General features: G+C 39.3%; 2 protein-coding genes across 2 annotated transcripts; one reads left to right on the plus strand and one right to left on the minus strand.

The window, feature by feature from the left end:
• The first annotated feature begins 2,407 nt into the window (after nt 1–2,407).
• slc26a10 (solute carrier family 26 member 10) lies at nt 2,408–10,102 on the plus strand. The gene is made up of 18 exons (XM_014976882.2): nt 2,408–3,310; nt 4,085–4,195; nt 4,749–4,906; nt 5,017–5,181; nt 5,284–5,436; nt 5,526–5,608; nt 5,696–5,843; nt 5,943–6,056; nt 7,359–7,436; nt 7,521–7,616; nt 7,876–7,982; nt 8,469–8,538; nt 8,738–8,920; nt 9,030–9,084; nt 9,168–9,256; nt 9,327–9,381; nt 9,500–9,606; nt 9,688–10,102. Exons 1-18 carry the CDS (start codon nt 3,046–3,048, stop codon nt 9,724–9,726), a joined length of 2,076 nt encoding a protein of 691 aa, XP_014832368.1. The 5' UTR covers nt 2,408–3,045; the 3' UTR covers nt 9,727–10,102.
• Nucleotides 10,103–12,133: 2,031 nt separating this feature from the next.
• b4galnt1a (beta-1,4-N-acetyl-galactosaminyltransferase 1a) lies at nt 12,134–26,414 on the minus strand. Its single transcript, XM_088007376.1, has 11 exons — nt 26,249–26,414; nt 20,412–20,626; nt 20,145–20,327; nt 19,124–19,230; nt 18,936–18,973; nt 18,681–18,861; nt 17,515–17,607; nt 17,227–17,414; nt 17,010–17,150; nt 13,538–13,775; nt 12,134–13,454 (listed from the first exon to the last, which is right to left on the minus strand). The coding sequence occupies exons 2-11, from the start codon at nt 20,624–20,626 to the stop codon at nt 13,246–13,248; spliced, it is 1,593 nt and encodes a 530-aa protein (XP_087863502.1). The 5' UTR covers nt 26,249–26,414; the 3' UTR covers nt 12,134–13,245.
• Nucleotides 26,415–26,522: the final 108 nt, after the last annotated feature.

The following is a 26,522-nucleotide window of genomic DNA, read 5'->3' on the forward strand; positions in this document are numbered from 1 at the left end:
TCTGAATTTAATATTTTGGGTGTGTTGGTCCCCAAGACTGTTGATGTGTGCACCGTTAGAGGCTGGATAAAGACTTAGTTTCTACTCTGCAACAGGAGCAACAGAAAGACAGAGTGCAAACACTCGTTCATTTCCACACTTGCACTTTCTTGATCATTTCAGAGTCTTGGACTTATCTTGCATTCATACCTTCGTTCTGCAGGACACAGTGACTCTTTTGCTGTGGTTAAAAAACTGATTTGGAAGACAACACTATCAATAAAATGTGGTAACATTGAGAGGAAAAGAGAAAACCCTTTGACCTGGGGAAGACCACAGTAGGTGAGAATATAAATGTTGCCAATCCAAAACGTTGATATTTTTCTTTGCATGAAGGTGATTTTATGTTAGAAAGTAGGCTATCCAGATTCAAACCTCTTTAATAATCAATGATTGTTAAAACACATTTATATTCTACAAATTTCATGAACATTCCCTTAGTATTGTCTCTAAGGTTCACCAGATGATCTTTTAGTGTTGTCTGCAGTTAGCAGACAACACCTACTGCTAACTGCAGTTAGTGTTGTTTACTGTTAAACAGCTAAGAATGTTTACCAGTAAATAAAAATACGGTGGGCAAAAGAATATTTCAATGAAACGTCATAATGCTGCTGATTAAAAACACTTCAAAAGGCATTCTATTACAAAAACTATAACAATTAAAATCTTGTACTTTTCTTCAACATCTTCTCTCTGTTTGGATTGCTTTATGTTTTCTAATACAAATACCACTTATAAGCTAAAAAGATATTCTAAAATGGCACGTGCATTGAACGTGATTATCAGGATTTCCCGGCTAATGAGTGAGATTTGCTGTATTTTTGCACCAATTAAACTCCTCAACTAAGGCGGTGTGCCTTTTCCTATTCTCACTGCTAACTGAACATGTATTACTGTGCTTTTTTGATTTCTTATCTCTGAATTTTCTTTCCTTTTGAGCCGGGGTCCTTTCAGGTTAAAATCTTTGGGTGGTGTCCAGTGCAACGGTAAAAAAAATAAAAAATAGCCACTGCCTGCCCTTCCTCACGTAGCCTCCTGGGATGACAGACGCTACTCGTGAGACGGCGTTGATTTGGTTGCGGCGTGGATAAACAGCGTCTGCATCAGACATAAATTCTCACTTCCTTTTGCTTTATATTCGCCAGCCAAAATGAAACTTTCTTTTGTTTGTGGTTTCCTTGTGATTAATCCTTTCTAGTGGTTTCAAAAGGAGCACGTGCAGTTTGTCCATAAACCGCTTGTTTTCACAGTTCCAACATTCATTTTACAAGTACACTGCTTTTCAAAAGTAGCTACAACACTTAAGCTTTTCCACAGTTTATTATATTACAATCACAAACTTTTATGCACATTACAGGAATTAACACATCCTGGGACAATGCAACTCTGAGAAACTCTGAGAAGGATGGAGAGCGCTCATATTAGATTCCCCCCATCTTATTATTTTGTAGAAACAACTTCAAGTGCAAAAAAGTACAGTTGAAAGAGTAAAACTGTCTATAAGTTTTGCATATCTAAATAGATTCTTGCTCATTAGCCTTTAAAAGACAGCAGGCACAGTAAAATTAGACATAGAGGATTTACTAACACAAATTTTGACGATTTGAACCAGATTCTCCCTTGAATTTTGGTGAGAACTTTGACTGGACCATCCTTGCACACAGATATCTTTTGATACAAAGGTGCCGACATTCAGGCACCCATACTTTTCAAAACCATTCTTTCAAGCAGCCTCAATGGTTAAAATGATGCATTGCTCAAACCTAGAAGTCCTTCCCATAGCAGCTGGATTCACACTGGAACTGATCTACAAACAGGCCCAATCGAATTATCAAGCATACAACCATAGCTCCAAAGCAAAGATTTAAATGAAAGGGTGTTAGGATGTCCTAGTCAAAGTCTCAATCTAAATCCAACTGGTAATCAGTGACAAGACTGAAAATCTGAAGCTTAGCTGCTCCAATGCAGCTACAAGGCATGCAACACTCGTCAGAAGTTAATGACTGTGTGTCTTACTTTGTATTGGTCTGTCATAAAATAACATTGAGTTTTGTAGATAAGACAGATTTTTTTTAAAGTTTTCTGGAAAGCTGCCATAACAACCCAAACATGCATATATATATATATATATATATATATATATATATATATATATATATATATATATATATATATATATATATATATATATATATATATATATGTATACACACACACACACACACACACACACACACACCTTGATTTATCTTCTTTAACCTTGTATTTGCTCAGAGCTCTCATGTTTTCACTCATCCCCAACAAAGAACATCTCACTCACCAAATTCAGTCTCTGTTCATAGTTGTGTTTTGATCCATGAACCAGGTTTCCATGTGTGATTGAGTTTCACAGAGGTCTCATAGGTACCTATGACTTTCCTTTTGCCTCATGGCTACACAGTTTAAACATCTCCCCCCACCCCCATTAGACATCCATCCCTCTCGGAAATGAACATAAGACAAGGTTTGAGGTTACACCTCACCTCCACATACAATACAACTTTGATCTTTTTGGGTTTCTCACAGTCCTACACAATGTCTCAACTGTGCCTGCTCTGGGCTTGTAACCACCACTTAGTTGTGCATTGGAAAGTGTGCGTTTGGGAGTGTGTTTGACTTTTTCTCCTGGACGATAAAAAAAAAAAAGAGAGAGAGAAAAATCCCTTAATCCCTTTAGCAGTAGGACCCAGAGAATCTCTGCTGGCAAAATTGAACGGGTACACCTTTATGTTGTCCGAGGCAGGGGGCCAAGATGAGGAAAAAAAAGTTGGTCAGTACTGTAACAAAAAAAAAAAAAAAAAAAAAAGTTGAGCTTTCTGCCTTGTCATTGGCTGAGAAGAGTCTGACAGGAAAATGCAATGGCTCCTAGAGTGAGGACAGTCTGCTCTTATATTTATTGCATCTTAAAATACACACCTTGACTAATTCAGCTGCAGCGTCTGAAGGGAAAACCATCCTCAGCTCGACATGAGCTCTTCCGTTGCCGTATACAGGAGCATTTACACGGAGGACCGCTTCAAGCAGGCCTACGGCTCCGATGACAACGCGTCTGGGAGTCTGCGGCTGCGGGAGAAACTGGCCGGGAAGTGCAGGTGTTCAAGGCGAGCCTGCCTTCACCTGCTCAGTGAGAGAGTCCCGCTTTTCAGCTGGCTGCCGAGGTACAGACTGAGGAAATGGATAGTAGGAGACGCTATCGCTGGGCTGACTGTTGGTATTCTTCATATTCCTCAAGGTATGTGCAATTTACTTAATAATAATAATAATAATAATAATACCTGTGTATTAGTATGAGAATAACATTAGCAGTATAATTATTCATTAAATACATTTATTTAGAATTACTCAGACTTTTCCTCCATCTCATTTTCTGACTCTGTCCTTATAAGTCTCACTGCTGGTCAAAATAAATATATAATGAAACTAATAATTAAGTTGATAAAATATTTAAGGGGAAGTTATCCAATACAAGATGTTCCTCATCCAAGTCTATGAGTCTTATTTACAACAAAACGTATTACACTCTTAGGATCAAATACATAACCGTGTCTTTAAAAAAAAAACTCTTGCATGATGACATGGAGTGGCCCTAGGCTGCTTATGGAGTAGTTTTGATCTTATGAAAACGTATTTAATGTGTGCATATGTTGAATTTGTGAGTTTCAGCCATAACTCTGTGATACACAGTGTTATCCTGGTTTGAACTTGTTCATCTGCTCTGTAATTGTCATAATTTTGACCTCATCTCAGCCATGTTTTGCAGAAAGCTCTATTCAAATGTGTAGTTACTCTCATAACTCCTTTATGATCATCTTTTGGACTGTTATGACAATCTAGCAGCAAATGTGTAATGCATGTGCTTCCTTTGAAATTTCACCTTAGACTGTGCACTTTTTTTTTTTTATCTAACTCTCATGTACTTACTTTGATTTAAGAAGGAAGTGGTGACATTAAAAATGGGATAAATTAAATGTTTTTAAAATTTGATGTATTTACTTTTTCCTAACAGGTATGGCCTTTGCTTTGCTAACATCTGTGGCTCCAATTTTTGGCCTCTACACCTCCTTCTTCCCGGTCGTCCTGTATATGATTTTTGGCACTGGCCGCCATGTGTCCACAGGTAAAATCTCTGTCTACCTTTTATGCTTTGCTAAGGTCCCTGTTGAACTTTTTCCACATTTTGTAACATTACAACCATAAACATAAAAAAATATTTTATTTGGATTTTTTTTTTTTGTAATAGACAAACACAAAGCAGTGGTTCACTCTTTTTTTGTTAAAGTTAACACTCCTTTAAGATTCTCCACAACTTCATCCCTGACCTGCTGTGTTCTTTGACCTTTGACCTTAGTGATGCTTGTTCAGTGATGTTGTCTAACTCAGACATTTTGTTTGTTCTACCTCTTAAATGTTGTGAGGACACTGGTGTCCTCATGGACCCATTGAGTAACATATAAGCGTTTGGAGGTGATGGTTAAGGGGTTAATGAATACATTTAGAGAAAATATTTTTAGACATTTATTTTTAAAAATCCTTTCACCCTTCAACTATGCAATACCTTATGTTTACCAATCACAAAAATCCTAATAACTAGCATTCACATTTTTACTTGTAACATAAGAAAATGTGATGAAGTTCAATTGGCATTTGCTGAGTAGACTTTGTCTTCACAGGTACCTTTGCTGTAGTGAGTCTGATGACCGGTTCTGTGGTGGAGCAGCTGGTTCCGACTCCTCTGGCCTTCAACTCCAGCTCACCTGAAGCAGCAAACTTTGAGGCCCAGCGGATTGGAGTGGCTTCTGCTGTCGCACTACTCTCAGGAATCTTCATGGTTTGTGAGACACAAACTGTGTTGCATTTTGTATCCCACGTCAACGCTTTGTCTTTGTGCTTATCCGGATCGGTTACCTGTCTCTCATATTTTGTCCGGCTTCGTCCCAGCTCTGCATGTTTGGTCTTCAGCTCGGCTTCCTCTCCACCTATCTGTCAGAGCCGATTGTTAAGGCTTTCACCAGCGCCGCTGCCTTCCATGTCACCGTTTCACAGCTGCAAAGCATGCTGGGCCTGAGACTCCCTCGCCACACTGGGGCCTTCTCTCTCTTCAAGGTGATCTGTGTTTCTTATTCTCATACTGTTCTAGAAAATTAAAGAGAACCAAATACAAATAAGCAAAGAGGTTTCAGGTTCATCACTTCTTTGTGGGCTCAGACTTTAGCCTCAGTGTTGGAGAACCTTCCTCACACCAACGTGGCTGAGCTGCTGATCTCTGTGGTCTGTCTGGCTGTACTGGTCCCAGTTAAGGAGATCAACACCCGTTACCGGCACCACTTGCGCACGCCCATCCCTGTGGAGATCCTCACGGTCAGTCAGCTGGCTTCTAATGGATAAGACTCATTACTTACATTACATTGAGCAAGTATTAATTCATGACTTTATGTTCTGCTCTTCAGGTGATTATCGCTACATGTGTAGCCTATTTCTCCTCGCTAGATTCCAGTTACAGCATCGAGATAGTTGGCCGTATTCCTGCTGGGTAAAACTTTAAATGGCAATAAATAAATAAATAAATCTTAAAAGCCTTTTAATTTAAAATAAAATCAAACACATTTTCTATGTTTAGATTCCCAAAGCCACAGTTGCCTGCTTTCCACACTTTTCCCGCCATTGCTGGAGACACGATTGCCATAACTTTTGTTGGATACGCTGTTTCTGTCTCACTGGCGATGATTTATGCTGACAAACATGGATATTCAATACATCCTAACCAGGTAGAACCCATGAATGATACACCTACTTCCTGGACCGTTTGCTCTGAACCCGACCAATCTGTGAACATTGCGTTGAATCAACGTATTTTTGTTTTTCAGGAGCTGCTGGCTCATGGGATCTCCAACACCGTGTCGTCGTTTTTCACTTGTTTCCCCAGCTCAGCCACTCTGGCCACCACCAACATCCTGGAGAGCGCTGGAGGATACACACAGGTATGGGCCGCAATCATAACCGTAACAACACTGCTGTGTTTTCACGTCTGGACTGAGGTCCTTTGGTCCAGGGCTGATGAGTTGCACTAAAAGGGTAATACTGTGTTTGATTCCTTCTATGCTAACAACTATTTTAAAATAAAAATCCTGCTTTGAACAGCTAATAAATATATTAGCACATAATCAGAAAAAAGTGAAATTCAGTTATCAATGCATTACACACAGTGATGGATCCAAACATCTCAACAGAAAGTTAAGTGGAATGAAAAAGTGAAGCTAGAGAGATGCACAGGCAAGATATAATTGTAAAGCCGTGGACATTCAGGAGTTTGGGAGATACAGATGGCCAGGATTTCAACTGGAGTCAGTTCTTCAAGAGCAACACACTCAGTCATGTTATTTTATAAAAAAAATAAATAAATAAAATGTTAAAACTGTTACCATGTTGTGGCAACAGAATATGAGACAGATAATTTGTGAAGAGATGGAGTTCTTATGTCTCCTCTCAGTGGTCCTACAGCCATTTGCAGAAATACACTACAATACTACAGCTCAGAAACAACCAATCAGAGCCAGGAAGAAGGTCTTAGGAATGTCAATCGTGCTCGTGTGCAAGCTGCTTACGTCCTTTTGTAACCTTCCCCCGTTCCGCATGTGCAGTCACTCAAGCTCAAGTTTACAGATCAGCTGCAATTGCAATGCTAATGGTGGATAAATCAATTGAACATTACAGGAAATGCGGTAATTTCTCAAGTTCTGGGCACGCTCCACTGCAGAGAGCAAAGGGGGGGAAGGTGGACCTGTAAGGTGTGCTTGTTCAAATCTTCAGGCTTAGAACTCCCTACTACAGCATTAACATGGACTAAAACTGTGCTTTTATTTTATTTATCTATATCTTTTTAATCCAGTGGTGCCCATTTTTGACACTTATCAAACTGAAAATTGGTGAAGTGGGGAGGACATGCAGGAAAGATCTTGAATTTGGAAGTTCAACATGGGACAACTGTGTGAAAGATCATTAGCCTCATGTATAGCGAGGCTATGGATCACTACTGCTATGCTGTGAGCCGTCCATCAACCAGAGACAACATCAGAAGAGTCTCAGCTGGACAAAGGAAAAAAAAAAAAGACTGGGTTGTTTCTCACTTGTCCAAAGTCGTCATCTGAGATGAAAAAACATTTTTCACTTGGTTAGACAATCAAGATCCAAGAATCCAGAGCACATAGAATAATTTTAATCATTTAAAGCCAATTAAATCTTTACGTTTCTTAACACACATTTATATGTGTGTGTCCTTGCAGCTCTCAGGCCTTTTCACCAGTCTGGTTGTATTGATCGTCCTGCTGCTGATCGGACCCCTGTTCTACTTCCTGCCTAAGGTGTGCTCTCGTGGCTGTCTCTGTACATGAAGAAAAAGGAAGTAGGATATCTCCACTTACCTTCCCTTTTGTCTCTCCCCGCAGGCTGTGCTGGCATGCATCAATGTTACCAGCCTGAGGCAAATGTTCTTGCAGTTCCGAGACTTACCCGAGCTTTGGAGGATCAGCAAGCTAGACTTTGTAAGACTGCTTAATAGATATTTTTGTTCAGAAGAAAAAGGAGAAAGAAAACAGACGGTTTAATACTGTAGCTTGTTTGGCTGCTGGCGAACTAGTGGGCGCATCTTTAACTGCAACGTCTTCAGATTTTTTGAATCAAGCTCCTCCACAGAATATGTGTTCAGTAATTATGTTTTGTTTTTAATTAATCAAGTTGTATTCACTTAGATTGACCTGTTCAATTTGATTTGCTTCGTGGTGATGTTGTCTCTGTCGTTAGATGGTTTGGGTCGTAACCTGGCTGTCTGTGGTGGTACTGAACGTGGACCTTGGCCTGGCCATCGGCGTGGTTTTCTCCATGATGACCGTCATCTGTCGAACACAAAGGTGCAATCATTGTCAAGTCCAGGAACTGAGGCTCAGTGCTTGTTTCTGCAAAGCTAGAACCGAAACCTCCAACATGTTTTGTTGAGATTTTCCATGTTGCTAAAGTTATGCATGACCATTTTTTTTTCACAAATTACTATCTGGAATAACATGAAATGCATTTCTATTGAGCACCTTTATTATGAATCTCCCAAATAAAGTCCAGTTCAAGCAGCTGCCTCCAGAAATCTCCCAGTAAATAGAGTCCACTTGCGTGCAGGGTTAGGTTATAAAGCAATATACCAAGCTTTGAACGTCTGTACAAAAACGGGGTAAAACATGGCCGCCCACCTAAACTGGAAAAAGAAGAGGATTGATCACAGGCGAATGGCATCACTGAAGGAGATTCAAAAATCCACAGCACAGCCATAAGAAACTGAAAAAGTCGTACGAGTGTGATTACATAAACTTGACACATAAGTAAACAGATGATCAATGCTTCAACAGGGCTGATTGCTCAGTTCTTGGGCGGGCGAGCAACACAGAAATATACAGACCTCTGGAGAACCACAGCAAGGTGAGTAGAGCTTGTAATTCTTTCACTTGTTGCAAATAGACACCGCACTTAAAGTTAAGGTGAACGTGTCTGGAAAAAAAAAGTCCATTAGAGGAAATAAATTCCAGCACCATGACCCTTAATGTGAGAGACGATTGGACAGGATTTTATCGAAACAATAAAGATGAGACATTGTTTTTGTTTTGTTTTTCCTATCCAGTGCTATGAAGTGCCCGGGGTGAAAATCTTGACATACAACGGGCCCATCTACTACGGCAATCGCAGCTTCTTCAGGGAGAAAATGAGCAGGGTGTTGGGTCTGACGCCCGAAGAGATCCGCAGTCGGGAAAAGGCCAGGAAAGCTTTGGAGAAACGAGAGAGAGAGGCCTCTGTCAGCACTGTGGTATGAGTCATCAATAACCATTTGTTGGGACTAATGCGACATATTTATAAACTATAAAATGTAACTTAATCCAGCCGTCTTCGTGTTTTCTCCCTATGCTGTTGTTTAGGACAGAGGCATAGCAAACACGTCGTTCTCTTCGGTAAATGAGTTCTTTGAATCAGGTTCGTAGCTGCTTTGTGAAATCACTCAGTTTGAATGTTCTCTCACAGCAGACGTTATGAAACTGCGTGTTTTCACCCTGCAGAAACGCCAGAGAAAGAGGTCCAGGCCGTGCTAATTGACTGCAGCAGAGTCATATTTGTTGATGTTGCTGGAGCGAGGCTCTTCACACAGGTCAGCCTTCAACAAAAGGACATGGCTACCCCTTGTGATCTGGTCACGTCATGTGATTTTCTTCCTGCAGATGTGCACCGAGTGCCAGAAAGTCGGAGTTCACGTCTATTTGGCAAATTGCAACGGTAAACGCTTTTAATGTCAGATATTTCTCTCATACATTTTCTTTTCCTGCTATGTTACAGTGTAGGTAGGGTTAAATGTGTTAAGTGTGTGTGTGTGGATTTATCTTGCTCCCTTTAGAGAGTGTCTTAAAGATCTTGACATCAAGCGGCCTGATGAGTCACATGAATCCTCAGCATATTTTCGTCACCGTTCACGATGCCGTAATGTACATCCAGCAACAGAGGGTACGAATCGTAATCGCTTTCAGTATAAGCAAAGAATAAATTATTTTCACATTTGAATAACAATGTTGTCCTCTGCCATAGGAAAAACCTCCAGAGAACACCACAACAGTTTGGGTTTGAACCGAGAGGCCAGTTTCTGTGGCCTGAGACATCGGCTGGAGCACAAGAACAGCTGGATCGGACTTTGCAGTAGGGGAGTCATTCAAAGACACAGTGGCCTGTTGTAGCAGCACTTAGTATTTTTAATGGTTACATTTCAGCATTAGCCGATCTTTTTCAGATATCACACTCCCTGCTGACACACTTAAATCCATCCTAGCTGGATTTAACTCAAGGAAATGCAGTTCCTCGACACTGTATAACTCTTCTGGACTTTCTCTTCTGTAATATTTCATTTTTACAGTCATATGTATTCTGTATTTCGGCATTGTAATATTTATATGTGTTTGTAATGTTAGCTACCTGTATGTAATAAAATACCAAGCGCACTGAAGAATTTGTTCTATGTTTGTTAACCGTCTGCAGCTGGTCCAAGACGCTGCTGCCCGTCTGCTTATAGGTAACAACGCGAGGACATTACGGTACCTCCATATTGCACTGGATGCATGAATATGTTTTGGGATTGATTTTTATTTTGGTTTTTAAATGTTTAAGCAGTGTAGCACACATCATTTATGTCAGAGTTTTTACACAAGCATCCTCTCAGATTCTGGAACAATCTCCTTCTCATTTGAATGATGGCTAATACTTTGAACAATTTTAAGGCCGTTTTAACAACCCATCTTATTAACTTGGCTTTTAATTCCAGTTCAGCAGTTGTCTGTTTTCTGTCTCTTTTTTAAGTTGATCTTTTCTTTTTTTATCTGTCTGTTTTATTACAGGTGTTTTTTATTGATCATGTTTTAAATTATGCATCTCTTTGGTCACTCAGGGTAAAGTGTAAAGTGCTCTAAAAATGTTGATTGATTCCAGTAGCTTTGATGACATTATATTATGTAGAGTTCAATTAATGCTGACACCCCCCGTGGTGACCCACGGTGGTGGCAACATCATGCCGTGGGCACGCTTCAGCAGGGACAGGGGACCTGGACAGAAACGGTGGGCAGATGGATGGACTCAAATGCAGGACAATTCTGAAGAAAAGCCTGTGAGAGATGCTTCAAAATAGAGCTTACCCTTTTTAACAGGACAATAACCCCGAACATCGACAGAATTAAATGGTCTGAGAATAAAACATATTCACGTAGAAAGGGCTAGTCCAAGTCTGGACTTAAATTTACTTCAGAATCTATTTTGGACGGAAAAATGAGCAAAAAATTCATTGTCTCTATGTGAGAAGCTGACAGTCACACACAGAATTGCAGAAAAAAAATTATTTTTTTTTACCCCCTTTTTCATCCAGGGAATAGCAAAAAAAGGGAGAGTTCAATACAAATACAAGACACATTTCATATATGATCTATGAATAACCATCAAGTAGCCCCAGTGATTGTTCTTTTTATCTTCACACAGGAATTACAGTCAATACATGATAAAAGGTGGATTTCTTCCTATATTTTAGGTATGAAACTTTTTTTCCCCCAGGGGATTGAAATGGAGGGTGGTGTGGAATGTGAAGCATGCCAACCTTGTCAAATTTTGAAGAGAGAAGAGGAGGTGTCTTTGTACGCACTTAGATAATAATAATGATAAAAATATGCCTCGGATTTGAAAAATGAAGAAAAAAAACCCTGATTTGAATGTGGAACAATGACAGGAGAGTTGTTTACCATCTGACAAAGACAAAAACAGAGTAATCACATCCACAGAGTTGTTTCAGTGCGATTAAAGATACAGTGTACAAAGATTCACAAGAATCATATTTCCTTCCAACTATTATTTTCTTAAAAGTTGGTAGATTCATTTCAAAACCTTCCGTGATGAAAACTGCCTCTTTCTTGCCACGTTGCTGCCCTCTGCTGGCCAATACACGATACTTTCACAACCCCGCTTAAACCTGGTACCTTGGCCTGATAAAACTACATCCAGATTTGAGTTCAAAACCACGGTAAAAATAAAGCAAATAAATAATTATTATGCGGTGTGTTTGATAACTAAGTTGATCATATTATTTCTCTCTTTTTTTGGCATATTTTAAGTAATCCTCCCGACACTGTACCCGCTGGGGTTTTCCCTTTAAAGCTCAAGGAGTATTTCACTAATTGGCAGGAAGTAGTCCACTTAAATTAGGACGTGATGCACGAGTATCTGGCCAAATGTTTAGTAAGCCAGATTCTCCATGTGTGTTCTACTAACGTGAACACACATGGAGAGGAATTTAAAAAAAAATAACCCTGCAAAATCCTCAACAAATCAAAGTCTTAAACAATGAAGACTTGAGTTGTCATTTAAATAAACTCTCACAGGCAACAGCATCATACTTAAAATTACCAAATGGCCGCATATGACGGGAGAAATTAAGATATTAGATTTGCAGCCAATGTTTTTTACCACAAAGTGACCAAAAGGAAGCTAAAATAAGAAAATGTAATAGACACGTGTTGATATTTATTAAATGTTCCTCCATCCGATAACCAACTACCTACAAATAATTTGTCCAAATATACTGCAAGGTGATTTTTACCTGATCTTTTGTTTCCCTCTGGTGGTGAAACATTGAAATACTTTTTTTTTTGCTTCCAAATGTTTTCATTTGTAAATCTGACATAGGGGGGTGTCCTCGCGGCACACCGCCTTATATATTTTTTTTTTTAGAGGTTTCCCTTATTCAGTTCAACAAAAGCCTGTTAACCAGTCATTAATTGAAATCGTGTGTGGTTGAAGCAGGGAGACATGTAAGGCGGTGTCTCTTGAAGACCAGGGTTGGGAAATCACTGATCTAGCACAATAAAAACATTTGGAAATCTGACAGTGTTATGTGATGTAAGAAAACAAATAACTCGGTGAAGTGGGAATAAGAGTCTAATGTGGACTTTGTGACATTTTCTGGAATCTCTGATCATACGCATTTGGAGATTGTGAGACATTTAAAGAGCATGATAACAGAGTGTTATCTGACTTCTGACTTACGCGTGTAGTGACCTTTGGTTTCCTGTGACATAAAATGAGCGCTGTAATCAATTAAATGAGATAGTAGACTAAAAACTACTAAATGTGTCCCAAGAACTGTTCATTATTGTTGCAACCTCTAGACATCATAACGGAATCTGTAACTTGTGTTAGCATAAAGACAACAAGGTTAGCATTTTTTTTTCTTTTTTTTGTGTGCAAATTAAATATATTCCCTCCTCTAGAAGACCAATACATCATGACAACTTATAATAGTCCATTCACACACAAAAATACACATTAACAGCACAGTTAAAACTGACCTGAAATTCAAATTACTCACTAAGAGCAATTAGCATCAAAATTCGCCCTTACAAATTCAAGAGAAAACAAGTAAACAGTAAACAAATTGCAAAAAATGAGTAGTACTTCAAAGAACAAGAATCGTTTGGATTAACATCACAACAGGTGGTTAAAAAAAAAGAAAAAAGAAAATAAAAAACAGTTGTGAGCAAAAAGCAAAAAAACAAAACATCTATTAGCCAAGAGCAACACCTATTTGTTTTCATGAGACCAGTGGAAGTGCATTTTTTATTGACTGGTCATGCACTTGAATCTGTTCTTAAAGTAAAAGATCTCATTTCTGCTAACACCCGTACTTCCAGAAGAGTATCGAAACTGCTCGTAGGCCTTCTGTGTTTCGGTTTTAGTCCATGGCAACTTGATCTTTGACGCGTGGCTAACGATGACGTCACTGCAGGAGCCGATGTGCATGGTGCCCAGAGCATCTACAAAAAACTCTGCAGAAATAACGGCAAAAATAAGTCATGCGTGCATTTAAAGCTTTATTCTCAGAGGTTTAACGTATTTAATGGCCTCTGACCTAGATGGCCTGTTCTTGACAGGCGCGGGTCGAAGCCAACCTGCCGAACTTTGTCCGTTCGAGCCATGAAGAAGTTGATGACGGCGTCTGCGACTACGCAGTTGGGAAATCCTTCGATAGCATGGTGGTGTCCAATCCTCATATTTAAACAGTCGCCTTCATTTCCGCCTTCTTCCACTGAAATGGTGTGACGGTATGTGGCAGTGTAACCAGTAACCTCTCTCACTGCACCACCAACCTGACGTTTATGCAAAAAAAAAGAAAAAAAGAAAAAAATAGATAAGTACAAAATAAAAAAAGTTTTATTCATATATAAAGCAAGAAAAGATTGACAGTCTGGTAGGGTCAGTGCTATTTAAATGTACACACTATCTGAATATCGCATTTATTTGTCCTTCTTACACCCCACTTGATTTTGTATAGGCTAAGATATGACACTTTTACACCCTGTTGTGTCATCTAATATAAATTATTAGTGGCGACATGCAGATGTTTCTGTCTATTTATACCAGTCTGCCTTATACAGAATGAAGTCCATCAAGCAAGCATAAGTGCGGTTTGTGGTGGCTCCAAAACATTTTAGGCCATTTATGTTATGGCCTCAATATAAACATGCCAGCGTGTTAAATCGCAGGAACCACTTCCAGACGGACTTTCACATCCTTTTCAGTGAACAATGTGCAAGCTGTTTTTGTGTGTGGCAAAGCTAGATGGACAGCAAGTGAAACTTCCCTCTTCAATTGGTTTCAAAAATGAGGTTATTCTTTTTGCCCATTAACAGCTAGACTCCTCATAAAGCAGTGTTTCTCAACCCTGGTCCTCACCGGTCCCCTTTGTTAAAAAAATATTGACAAGATACAAGACACGGTCTCCTGAGCTGATCTAGAGAAAATTATACATTCTTCTGTGTCATCGCGCTTTGGCTGTTGCACTGCTTTTTCTACCAGTCTGGACAGGTCATCCAGTCTCATGTCTGCAAACTATTCAGAATGCAGCAGAGAGAGTTCACTGAATTTAGTAAACACACATATTACCACAAACGTATAAAAACAGGGTTAATGACCTACATGTATAGCACTTGATCAAGTTCAGAGGACTGCGCATGGTGGGTTAGGGTGACATGGCTGTGTGAAGTGTGTGAAGCGCTGTACCACATTATACTCTCTACACTGGCTCCCAGAGGCCTGTAGAAATTGTTTTTTAAGTTCTTGTTCTCAAATGTCTCTGAATGTCCATTGTCCTGATTATTAGTGTCAGCTTTAGACCAAACTCTCTGCTGCTCATCCACATCTTCTGGTTGTTCCATGTACTCAGTTAAAAAGCAGGCTGTGGCTCCTTGTTTTTGTACATAACTGTGATTAATGTTGACCAGTGCTTTGTGACTAACATGTCTGCTGTCATGGAAAATAAAAAAATTAACAAAGGGTAGAGAAACTGTCAAGAAATGAGAAAAATCAATCTTTGTCTTTAGATACTTAATTCGAAAGCAGAAGGCATTCGAAGGATCAGACTCAGAAAGTCAGAAAAGCAGCCCCTCCCCCAAAATGAAGCTGTAAGTACGCTCCACAGTTAACTACATCCTGTCTTTACACACACACAGAACAGAACAAATGGGAAAACCTCAAACCTGTCAGTAACGGGGGAAAAAAAACAAAAAACAAGAACAAAAAAACTGCATGTATAGAAACACAATATGAACAGACACCTGCTAAACCAGTGCTTCTCAACCCTGGTCCTCACTGCCCCCTGTCCTGCATGTTTTAGGTATTTCCCTTCTGCCACACACCTGAATTGCATCTCTGGGTGATTAACAGGCTTCTGCAGCACTTGATGGTCATGCAATCATTTGAATCGGCTGTTCTGGAATAGAGGCACATCTAAAACATGCAGAGCAGGGGGCTGTGAGGACCAGGGTTGAGAAAAACTGTGCTAAACCTTTGGTTTGCATACATGTATTCCACCTTTTTTGAGTGCAACTGCTTCTTGCACTATGTGCTAAGCTTTTGCATTCATGAGCTTAGAAAGGGAATAAAGCAGACATGTATCAATTCCACCAATTCACTTTGAAAATGCTTTATATGCAAATAAACTTCTTTCTTTACTTGCATAGAACACAGCTGTGTGAGGTGGTTTGTTCTAAGCTTCAGACTGTTTAACTTATATGTGTTTGGATGACTATTTTTTCTTTCAACTTCTGAAATTTACATACATTTCTGTAGCATTTTAAACTGTTTGACTTGAGTCATAACTTTCAGATACCCAACAACAAGCCATACCTGCCAAGTCTCCCGCTTTGGCTGGGAAACTGCCGTGCTCCCGTATAAGTATTTTCCTGTAAATAATGGTGCCCTCCTCCACACCCCCACTCCTACTATAGTTTCAGCCTTCCCGCTCTTTGTATCAAGTAAGCTGTGCGTTTAAGTGTAACAATATGTCTCTTGGGAAGCTAAAGGTACAGTAACACATGCAGACAGGAATGATGGTAAAAGGGAGAGTGCTTCACTAGCAAGAAAAAATGATTTTTTTTCCTACTCCTTAGCTTAGTACTGCGATATTCAACTCCAGTCCTCAAGGATTGGTGGCCTACATCCTTTAGATATGTCCCTGGTCTAACACACCTGAATGAAATGGCTGAATCAGCTTTTTATTATGCGGTCAGGTTCTCCAGTGTCCTCCAAATGACCTCATTAATTGACTCAGGTGTGTTGAGGGAGAGACATCTAAAAGCTGCAGGACATCGGCCCTCAAGGATCGGAGTTCAAGACCCCTACACATTAGTACGATTCAATTTTAGAGGAGATTTTGTCATGTATTTTCTTTACTATTGTGTTGCTAAAAAATATTTGGTAATGCAAAGACCTTGTATTCAACTTTAAATGTCATCTAGCCTCTCCACAGTAGGAAGCTGTGGGTGGGTGTGAGAATGTGGAAGTTTGTATTTTAATTCAAGCACAAAATCATTAACAACTTCTTAAGAAGTGTTAATACCTAAATGTTTATCTGGTCAGAGATCAGAGACTCTTGGCCTCCTAACAGTTTGAGGTTCATATGGATTCAACAGACAGGTAGTAAATACACAGATCCAAGCCCTTTGATCTTTCTTAAATACACTAGTCAGTGGTGTACTTTATATTTTTGAAACACAAATATACACTGACAAGAAAAAAAAAAAAAAACAACAGGATAATGAATCCGCAACAAGATTTTACAAAAACATACCGCAACAAGATTTTACAAAAACATACCATTTCTAAAAGTTTACTGGAAAACAACCAAATTCCTGTAGGTGTGAAGTGGGCAAATGACCTGGCATGAAGTACAGAAACTGAGGTTTGCCTTCTTTCAGCCCCCCTAATCTGAGGGGGTGTATTGCTCAGGTTTGAAGGGTTGAAAGAAGGCAAAGAAAAATATGCAATAGGAAAGATAACAAATGACCAAAATCAGAGCAGCTGATTTGTTTTGATCAACTTACCAGATCCAGTGTGGTTTTCTCCAGGATGTCCACCATCTTTTCCAGCTTGGTGTTTGCAGTAAAGATGAAGTCGTCGTCCACCCAGAGCACATACTTGGTAGCCACTTGAGACACTGCCAGATTTCTTCCTGCAAACCAGCCCTGCAAAGAGAAACTGACTTACTTTGACTGAATCATTATACTTTTACTAGAACATAGGATCAAGCTAACTTTTTACCTTTTGATAAGGCATAAGGTATTGCTCAATATGAGGGCCGGTCACTGGTTGGGGGTGTTTGTTATCATCCGCTATAATTATGAGGACGGTGGGATAAAACTCCCTTATGCTGTCGATGAGATCTTTGAGTTTGTCGTAGCGCAAAAAGGTCTTGGTAACGATGGTAACCAGAGAGGTAATGTTTTCCCCTGAGTGACAACAGAAACAAAGCAAATTATAAACATGACAAAAAATGCATTCTACTATGACATTTTTTTTCATGATTTTTAACAATATGTGCTCACAAACCTGTACTTTGTCCAGAGTTGTAAAGTTTCGGAACAACACTGTGTCCAACCTTGATGGTGAAAAATGACTGGTGGCCTTCGGTCTTAAACTGAACTGCCGGATGAAGCAAAAGATGATAAGTGAAAGTACATAAGAGGCAATGAGCTTATTAAAGAATAAAGGCACAACAAATTATTCTTACTCATATTTCCTGAGCATGATGGTCAAGAATTTAGAGTAAAGTGGTACGCATCTCAAAATCTTCTAACCGATCAGATTATCATCCTAGCTACAGTGAAACGTTTCCACATACATGTTTCCCTCTACATCAACAAACCCTCCAGGGTTTGGTATTGAGAAACATTCCCAGATCATGATGCTGCCACTGATGTTTACAGTGATGTACTCTCGGGTGTTCTCCTTTGTCACCAAATGTGACACCGTTAGCTGTAGCAGACAAGTGGCTGCTCAATTATGAAGTCAATTAAAATTCATGCAAACACTTATTTCACGCAATGTATTATAAAGATCTGTTTTAACTTTTATATCCGTCGGATTACGCTGACAATTGTTTTACAAAATACGAAAACATCTGAGGGGTGAAAACTATTTGTAGACATGTTAAAGATTGTTGCACTCGATTCCTTGAGACATCTCTTGAAAATGTGTTAATGTTGTTTAATGCTTAGGATTCTCAACTGGCTTGCATTCTCGCTATGCGTCTTTCTTTTCCACCTCCATGTCAGTTACATTTGAAATAAACACAAAGCAATTTCTATTAAAGTTTCATACCAAATCAAATCAAATTTTATTTGTAGAGCACATTTCAGCAGCAAGGCATTTCAAAGTGCTTGATCAAGAACTTGATATATATAGTGTGAATGCAGAATCTTAGAGGAAGCTGCAATACTGCGCTTGTGACAGTAAATGTCACACCTCGCCTTGCACTCGGACATCTCATCTCACATCTAAGTACCACACAGTCGGAAGTGACACAGTCTACAAAAAGAAAACCGAGTAAAAAAAAAAACTGAAAAAAAAAAAAAAAGCAGGAATGAGAATTCGTTTCTATTTGGCCCAAGAGAAAGAGGAAGTTCTCGTTTGATTTGGAATCAAACGAGAACTTCCTCAAGTGTTTTAAAAATCACTCCTGCCACGGTGTCATAATATTAAAAGGTGAACTTTACCTAGGTCTGATGTCATCGGATGAAATATGGTGTTGGTATACGTGACAAACTGGAGCTGCCTGTTCAGAGCGGAGAGAGCCGGGCTCGACAGTGAAATGTGCTTTTCGCCCATTCCTTTTACAGAGACCCTGTCCACTGTGGCAGCAACGTCAAAGGTCCCCATTGTCGCTGTCAAATTTACCTGTTTTTAGACAAGATTTTTTAAAATAAATATAAGCCACTTAAAACAATCTGTAAAATAATAATAAAAGTTACCGTATAGCTGTTTCTGCCTTCCAGCCTGAGACCCAGACCTGTGGAGAGAGTGGTGATGTGGATTGAACGCATTAATGGAGCAGAAGACGAAAATAAGTTCACTAGTAATTAAACTCAAGATTGGACATTAAAGTGAACTGTTTATACCACAGTTTCTGACACTATCACATGTAATTAAGTAATATCACCTGGGATGATGATTGTTTTGAGGGGTTGCACCTTCACTCCCTGGGTAGGATACTGAAGAGGATTGTCAGCCTCGGCTATAACGAGCATATCTGCTGGAGAGTGGGACCTACATGCAAATAGGAAAAAACAGGTTGTTCTGACTGGAGCTATTGAGTTGACCAGGCCAGCCTCTTTTTTACAGTGACACTGTTAGCCTGCTGATGCCTCCACACTGATAGCAGAAATACATTCACACAGAGCACAGAAAGTTTCAATTTACATGACTCAAGCATTTCCATCAAGTGCCAATGCAAAGAGGTACTATTAACTGATCAGATTAATTAAATAACGACATGCAATAAAGTTCCTTTACCTAAAATAATAAACTAAAGAATAATATTCTACTTTCTTCATTATTTGACCAATTAAAAACCTTGAATATCCTATTTTTTTTTAGATAGCAACACAAAGTTTACTTTTGGTGTTGTAAAATAATAATAATAATAATAATAATAATAAAGATAATTTAACAGTTGAATTACTCAAAAGTCAGATTTCTTTTTCAATGTCCTTGTGATGAAGTATTAATTGTTAATGATGCGCAGCCTGGTTTTTCATGCCGCTATGATTAAGAGCCATTTGTGTGAGCTTCATAGATCAGTGCTCAATCTGTGGTATTGGAGGAAAGGTTTAAAAAGTCCTGAAAAAACTTGTAGCTTTCATTGTGAGAGCAGTTGGTTGCTGCAAAGCCAAGCAGTATACAGGAAGCTGCGCTCTTAAAATCGACTTATTGATATCCTTTGAAATACTGTCACTTTCATTGGCGTGGGACTTTCTCTAAAAACAAGATGCAGCCAGTTTGCTTGCCAGACAAGGAATGTTGATCAGTTACATTCAGATCAAACCGTGAAAATGTTTCCACATCTGGTGACGCATATCAGATAAATAAATCTAAACTAGATCCCAAATTCTTCAGAGCACACACTGCGCATTGAGATGAGAGAAGGGTTTGGTCACAGTACTCTTATCTTTTATTTTTACCTTCTCAAAAACTGGTGGTACTCCTCTGCTCTCTGTCGCTTTACACTCTCAGGATCAGATTGCATTGCTAAGAACGCCTGCTGGAGGTTGTGAGCCCAAACACGAGGGAAGAGTAGATCGGAAAACGGTAAACGAAAGGTTTCCTCTCCGGCCTGGCACACACATGCGTTCTGAGGCAACTGGCTGTGGGAGACGTTGACGAAAATTAGTTGGTCAAGGATGAAAAGACAAATTTACAGTTAACGAAAAAAGGAATAACATTGACACCTTGCCACATTTTCTTTGATCTTGTAGGGAATGTCAGAATAATCAGCCATGATGCGATGACTTTTCTCACTGAGCAGTTTTTGGATTCGACTGCTTTGTCTTTGTTGTATGTTGACTTCTAAGGTGTCTGAAGAGCTCCAAAGGTAATTGAGGACAACCAGCAACACAGCAAGAAACAGACTCACTTTCAGGCCCCATCTGAAGTTAAAATGCATCTGGAGAAAAATGACAGGAATATTTAAAATGAGATGATAGAAACACATAGATGGAGATAGAGGACATTATATCGTTATACAAAGCAGGATTGTAACTTTTCTCCCTATAAAGAGGAAGGTTCTCTCCTAGGGATGAGTTTTACCTGCTGGAAATCTGCTAATGACAGAAACTAGAAGATTTCACAATTGACTTGGCCTGCTAGTGATCTGCCAGTTTGAAATCAAAAGTCTCATGTTTTCCTGATCAGTAAATGGACCACAAATAAGACTTTACCATAGCTGTTCAGTGTAAATATATTTGTAAAAAGCAGCAGTCGATGCAGATAAAGTTTGAACTCTGCTGTTGATCATCTTTTGGTGTTATTGTTTAGATATGTGCAAAACACGCTAAATGCATTTTTTGGCATTAAATTAAAATAGATAACTTCAAATGGCAATCTGTGGTCAAGTAGCAAAATATTTACCTTTTGAATAGCTTTCTTGTGTTACCTGGCTTATCAAATTTGATATAATGGATATAATGTGTCTTATTCTATAATGTTAACCTGCTTTAACCAGAAAATTTTAAGGACAGAGATGCTTTAATTCAAAATTAACTTGCTGGTATCACTCATTTTAAGTCTTATAATAAAGTGACATCAAATGAACTGCTAGTCTCTTGCAGCAGCAGCACAGGTTGCACGCTCTATAGTCTACACTTTTCCTGCAAGCAACACAACAAAGACCATCTATTAGTCAGTAATCTCAAACATCTATTCAGGCAAATTAGAATGTAAATAAATTAGACTGTATTTAATCACTAGGCCTTCTCAAATAGATATTCTTGTTCATAATGTTACGTTCTCCTTGCATTAGGCAATGTAGGCTCCTTTGCCTCATACTTGTGTGCTGTAAAGGCAGAATGTGGTGACATGTGAAGCGTACAAATAACTTTGTACAACTCACAGAGTAGACTCTGACTACTCTGACTATGAAGTGAATAAGAAAACAGTGGAATATGTTCTGAAAGGGAAAGTCCAGGAGCTAAGCATAAAGTCGTAGATAGAAAGGTTGAATGAGGCATACTGGCAGCTATGGCCCTTCACTGAAAGATTCAGTCAGATTTATGAGGGTTTGTAGAATACTCTTCATGGGCATTACATTCAGTCCACAAGGATATTCATAAACTTTTGGTGAACATCATACATCCATTACTTATCCATTCATCCTGCAAATAAATTCATTTTCCACAAACTGTGCACAAACCTCAGTGTCGGAGTGTTCGAACGCTGTTTGCCTTTCAATAAAAACAAAGGTTGACCAGCAAATTAGATGCAAATTGTGGATGGCTAGACAGAGAGGGAGGGTGAAACTGAAACTCGTTGGATCAGTTTTACCCATAAGGCTAATTGTTTCTAGCTGTGTAACCAGAAACAACCATTTAAGATTTTTTCTCTGACAAAACTCTAAAAGGTTCTGAGCCACCTAAGCACATAACGTTTACTCTGTGAATCTGGGGAGGTGTCCGGGTTTCCTAGTGCAGCAGTTTCCAAACCTGTTCCTCTGGTAGCGCTGGAATGCTGCCCATTATGTTTTAGATGTGCCTCTGTTTCCGTATCACTGATTCAAATGACTGCAGATCTCCTCTGCAGCCTGGCAGCCACCAAATGCTGCAGAAGCCTCTTGATAACCTGTTCATTTAAGTCAGGTGTGTGGAAGCAAGAAGACACCTAAAACATGCAGCGAAGGGCTACTTGAAGGTGTGTGGTTTGGGAACCACCGGCTTAGGGTGACCATGTTTTGATTCCCCCCCACCAAAAAAAAAGAGGACACTTGACCCAGTCCTGAAACAGACTAGGGAAGAACAATATCAATGTTGGTCATTTTCTAACAAAATTAGTATCAGTTTAATACAAAATACAAAACAAAAACTGGAACAGTTATTTCAACCTTTGTATCATTTGTAAATGTGTTTCAAGAGGGGGATATGGTTGACCATATGGCACTTGTTTGGTCATGTGTAGAGACTGACCAATGCAGGTTTTTTTAAAGCCGAGGCCGATACGAATCATTTTGACATTAGCCTAACCGATCTCCGATATGTGCTGCCTATTTTGTGTTCAGCCAATTCTTGCATGTAGCAAGAATGCTAATGTACAAAGCCTATATTGCTTTTTCTTCCTCCATGATAAAAATGACATAATGAAAATAAATGTTACACAAGCATCAACTTAAAGCTGGAGAGGAGAAAATTAGGGGTGCACCGATTGCAGTAATTGCAGATTACCGATCTTTTAAAAAGCCTAACCTGCCGATTCTAATTTTGGCCAATACCATTCTTTTGTCTGAAAAATTATTGTTAACATGACTTGGTGGGCTGGTGTATTATTTTTTTCCACAACACAGATAAACGTCTCTCATAGAAGAGCAAAGGACACTGATTGATTTTAAGAAATTTTGACATGGTTTATAAGATATAAAAATCGTCCAATCACCGATCTCCCATAACTAAGGAAATTGGCACAGATAAATCGGCTGGTCAATAAATCGATGCCCCCATAGAGAAAATGGAAAGAGGAAATGTTAGGGTAGAAAATAAATCAACGTATGTTTTAAAAAGTGAAACGTATACTCAAACAAACCATGATGTGATAATTGATCAGTTATGATGCTGGTCAAAAAATTTGAGTATCATGAAAAAGTTTATTTAAATCAGTAATTCCATTCAAAAAGTAAAACTTGTATATTATATTCATTCATTCATTACGTACAGACTGACATATTTTAAATTTTCATTTCCTTTAGTGTTGACAATTATAACTCGCAACTGATGAAAACTCCAAATTCAGTATCTCAGAAAATTTTAATATTGTGAAAATATTGAAGAACCCTGGTACCACACTCCAATCAGCTAAGTAACCCAAAACACCTGCAAACACTTTTAAATTGTCTCTCGGTCCAGTTCTGCAGGCTACACAATCATGGGGACGACTGCTGACCTGACAGTTGTCCGAGAGATGACCTTTGACACCTTACACAAGAGGGCAAGACACAAACGTCACTGCTAAAGAGGCTGTCTGTGCACAGAGCTCTGAGTGCAAACACATTCGATGAGAGGTGAAGGGGAGGAAAAGATGTGGTAGAAAAAAAGTGGATTTGTGATAACCGCATCCTGGACGGGATTGTGAAACAAAACCCATTTAAAAATGTGGGGAAAATTCGCAACGAGTGGACTGCAGCTGGAGTCAGTGCTTCGAGAACCACCACACACAGATGTGTGCAAGACAAGGGTTTCACCTGTCGCTTTCCTTGCATCAAGCCACTCTTGAACACGAGATGGCATCAGAAGCCTCTCACCTGGGCTGAAGACACACAGGATTCGACTGCTGCCGAGTGGTCCAAAGTTATGTTCTCTGATGAAAGTAAATTTTGCATTTCCTTTGGAAATCGAGGTCCCAGCCTCTGCAGGAAGAGAGGAGAGGCAGAGAATCCACATTGCTTGAGGAACAGTCAAGCTTCCGCAGTCAGTGATGGTTTGGGTTCCGTGTCATCTGCTGGTGTTGGTCCACTGTGTTTCCTGAGGTCCAAGGACAATGCAGCCACCTTCCAGGAAGTTTTAGGGCACCTCATGCTTCCTACTGCTGACCAACTTTATGGAGACGCAGATTTACTTTTCCAACAGGAACTTATGACCTGCACACAGTGCCAAAGCTCCAGTACCTGGTTTGAGGATCATGGTATCCCTGTTCTTAATTGGCCAGCAAACTCACCTGACCTTAATTCCAAGGAAAGGTCAGGTGAAGAGGAAGATGTGATACACCAGACCCAACAATTCAGAAGAGCTGAAAGTCACTATCAGAGCAACCTGGGCTCTCGTAACACCTGAGCAATGAGTGCCCCAGATTGATCGGCTCCATGTCACACCGCACTGCTGCAGTAATCTGGGCAAAAGGAGCCCCGAGTAAGTACTGAGTGCTGTACATGCTCGTACTTCTCATGTTCATACTTTTCAGTTGGCCAACATTTCTAAAAATCCTTTTTTCGCATTGGTCTTAAGTAATATTATAATTATCTGAGATAATGAATTTGGGGTTTTCAATAGTTGTCAATAATAATGGTCAACATTAAAAGAAAAAAAAAACATTTGAAATGTATCAGTCTGTGTGTAACAAATGAATATTATACAAGTTTCACTTTTTGAATGGAATTACTGATTTAAATAAACATTTTCATGATGTTCAAATCTTTTGACCAGCACCTGTAAAACTAAAAAGTTCAGCATAGTAAAAATACCCCTAAGAGTACATTTGTTTTTCAAAAAGTATATGCAATCGAGTAAATGTAACTAGTCACATTTACTCGAAACTTGTATTCTTTGGACCACTCGGCAGCAGTCGAAGTTTCTGCCCTCCTCAGGGGAACAGAAGGAGGCGATCGTGGCTGACATGGTGAACGGTGAGGAGAACCGTCTGCATTGTGAGCGGCACCAGAACTCCTGGACGGATCTCCTTCAGGAAGAAGCAGCCATCAGCAGAGAGACGGCCGACCTCCACAGAAAAGAGTTGAGCCAAACATAGCAGCCTTTTTTTTTTCTTAAACCCACCACACACAGATGGTATCGCTTTCCTGGCGTTGTGGCCAGGGCCGTGCAGAGACCACTAAAATGGGCAGGTGCTGAAACTTTTTTTTTTTTTGTCATATTGAATAATTTCAGATTTGTGTCTTATTTTTTTATTCTAAAATTGTTTTAGGCTTAAAATAGCTTAAACTCAACAGACTCTTCATACAACAAAGCTACAAGAAATAGAATGCAGTATCAATTGAAAGTTTTGAACCCACTTTCCTATTTTGTTTCATATTACACTGAAGGTTCTCTCTTATGGATGCCTTTATTTGGAAATCTATTCTGTGAAATTATCAGTGAAATACTTTAATCCACTCAGTCCTCAGGTAGGCCTGCCCTGCATGTTTCAGGAGTTTCCCTTCTCCCACACACCTGACCTGAATAAAGGGCTGATTAATACAAAAAAACATGTGCCCTCAAGTTTCTTTTTTACTCATGAGTCAATTCAGTAGATGAACTCACAGTCGGCACAATCTTTACAACCAGGAAGGTAGCAAATGCATTTCCTGGTACTGACAATCCACCTAATTAGATTCATTAAGGTTTGTGATTGTAATTAGACAACATATTGTCATCAAACAACCAGTTAGTGAACCTGGGACGCAGGAGAAACAGACCGAATGGACCGGCTGTTCTGCCCAAGAAGAAAAACAAGCTGTGCACCAATTCACGGACAAACAAGGTTGCAAACGTCAAAAATAAAATCCCGCGAATTTAAGGAAACTGCTTAACTTGTTGATAGGAAGCTTATACAATAATTAATAATGTTTGGTTGAATAAGGTCATATTTTACAGCATAAAAAATAAATTTTAAAGTAATTGTGTAGAAGTTCGCAGAGAAGAGAGGTCTCATAGACCATAGACATTAAATCTGCATCTGTTCATTGCAGAAACAAGTACAAGCCTGTCCTCATGTTCGCCTAATAATACAATTCGCGTCATTCTTTAAACATGTTTTCAAAGGCCAGGTCTCCAAATAAAAGCTCAGACATAAGGAAAAAAAGAAGTTTATATCTTACTGTAATTATTGTCGTTAAAGTTGTCCAAACTTCCTATTTGCTCAGATTAGAGAAATCCAGCGCTATATGTGTTTCGGTGTGGTAAACTTGCGCACAATCGGTCTGTGCGTGAGGAAGCATTTAGATGGGCTCGGACGCTGATAGGTTACTCTCCACATAATGCAAGTGGCTCTGAGTCAGACCTGTAAGATCTATTATACATTACATTACGCAATGTAATTGCGCTTCATATAACAAAAAACTAAAACATATAACAAAAAATAAAAACAAAACA

Source organism: Poecilia mexicana, unplaced genomic scaffold (assembly GCF_051168715.1).
Source record: "Poecilia mexicana isolate PSO_F unplaced genomic scaffold, ASM5116871v1 scaffold_7, whole genome shotgun sequence".
In the NCBI taxonomy this organism is placed as follows: Eukaryota; Metazoa; Chordata; class Actinopteri; order Cyprinodontiformes; family Poeciliidae; genus Poecilia; species Poecilia mexicana.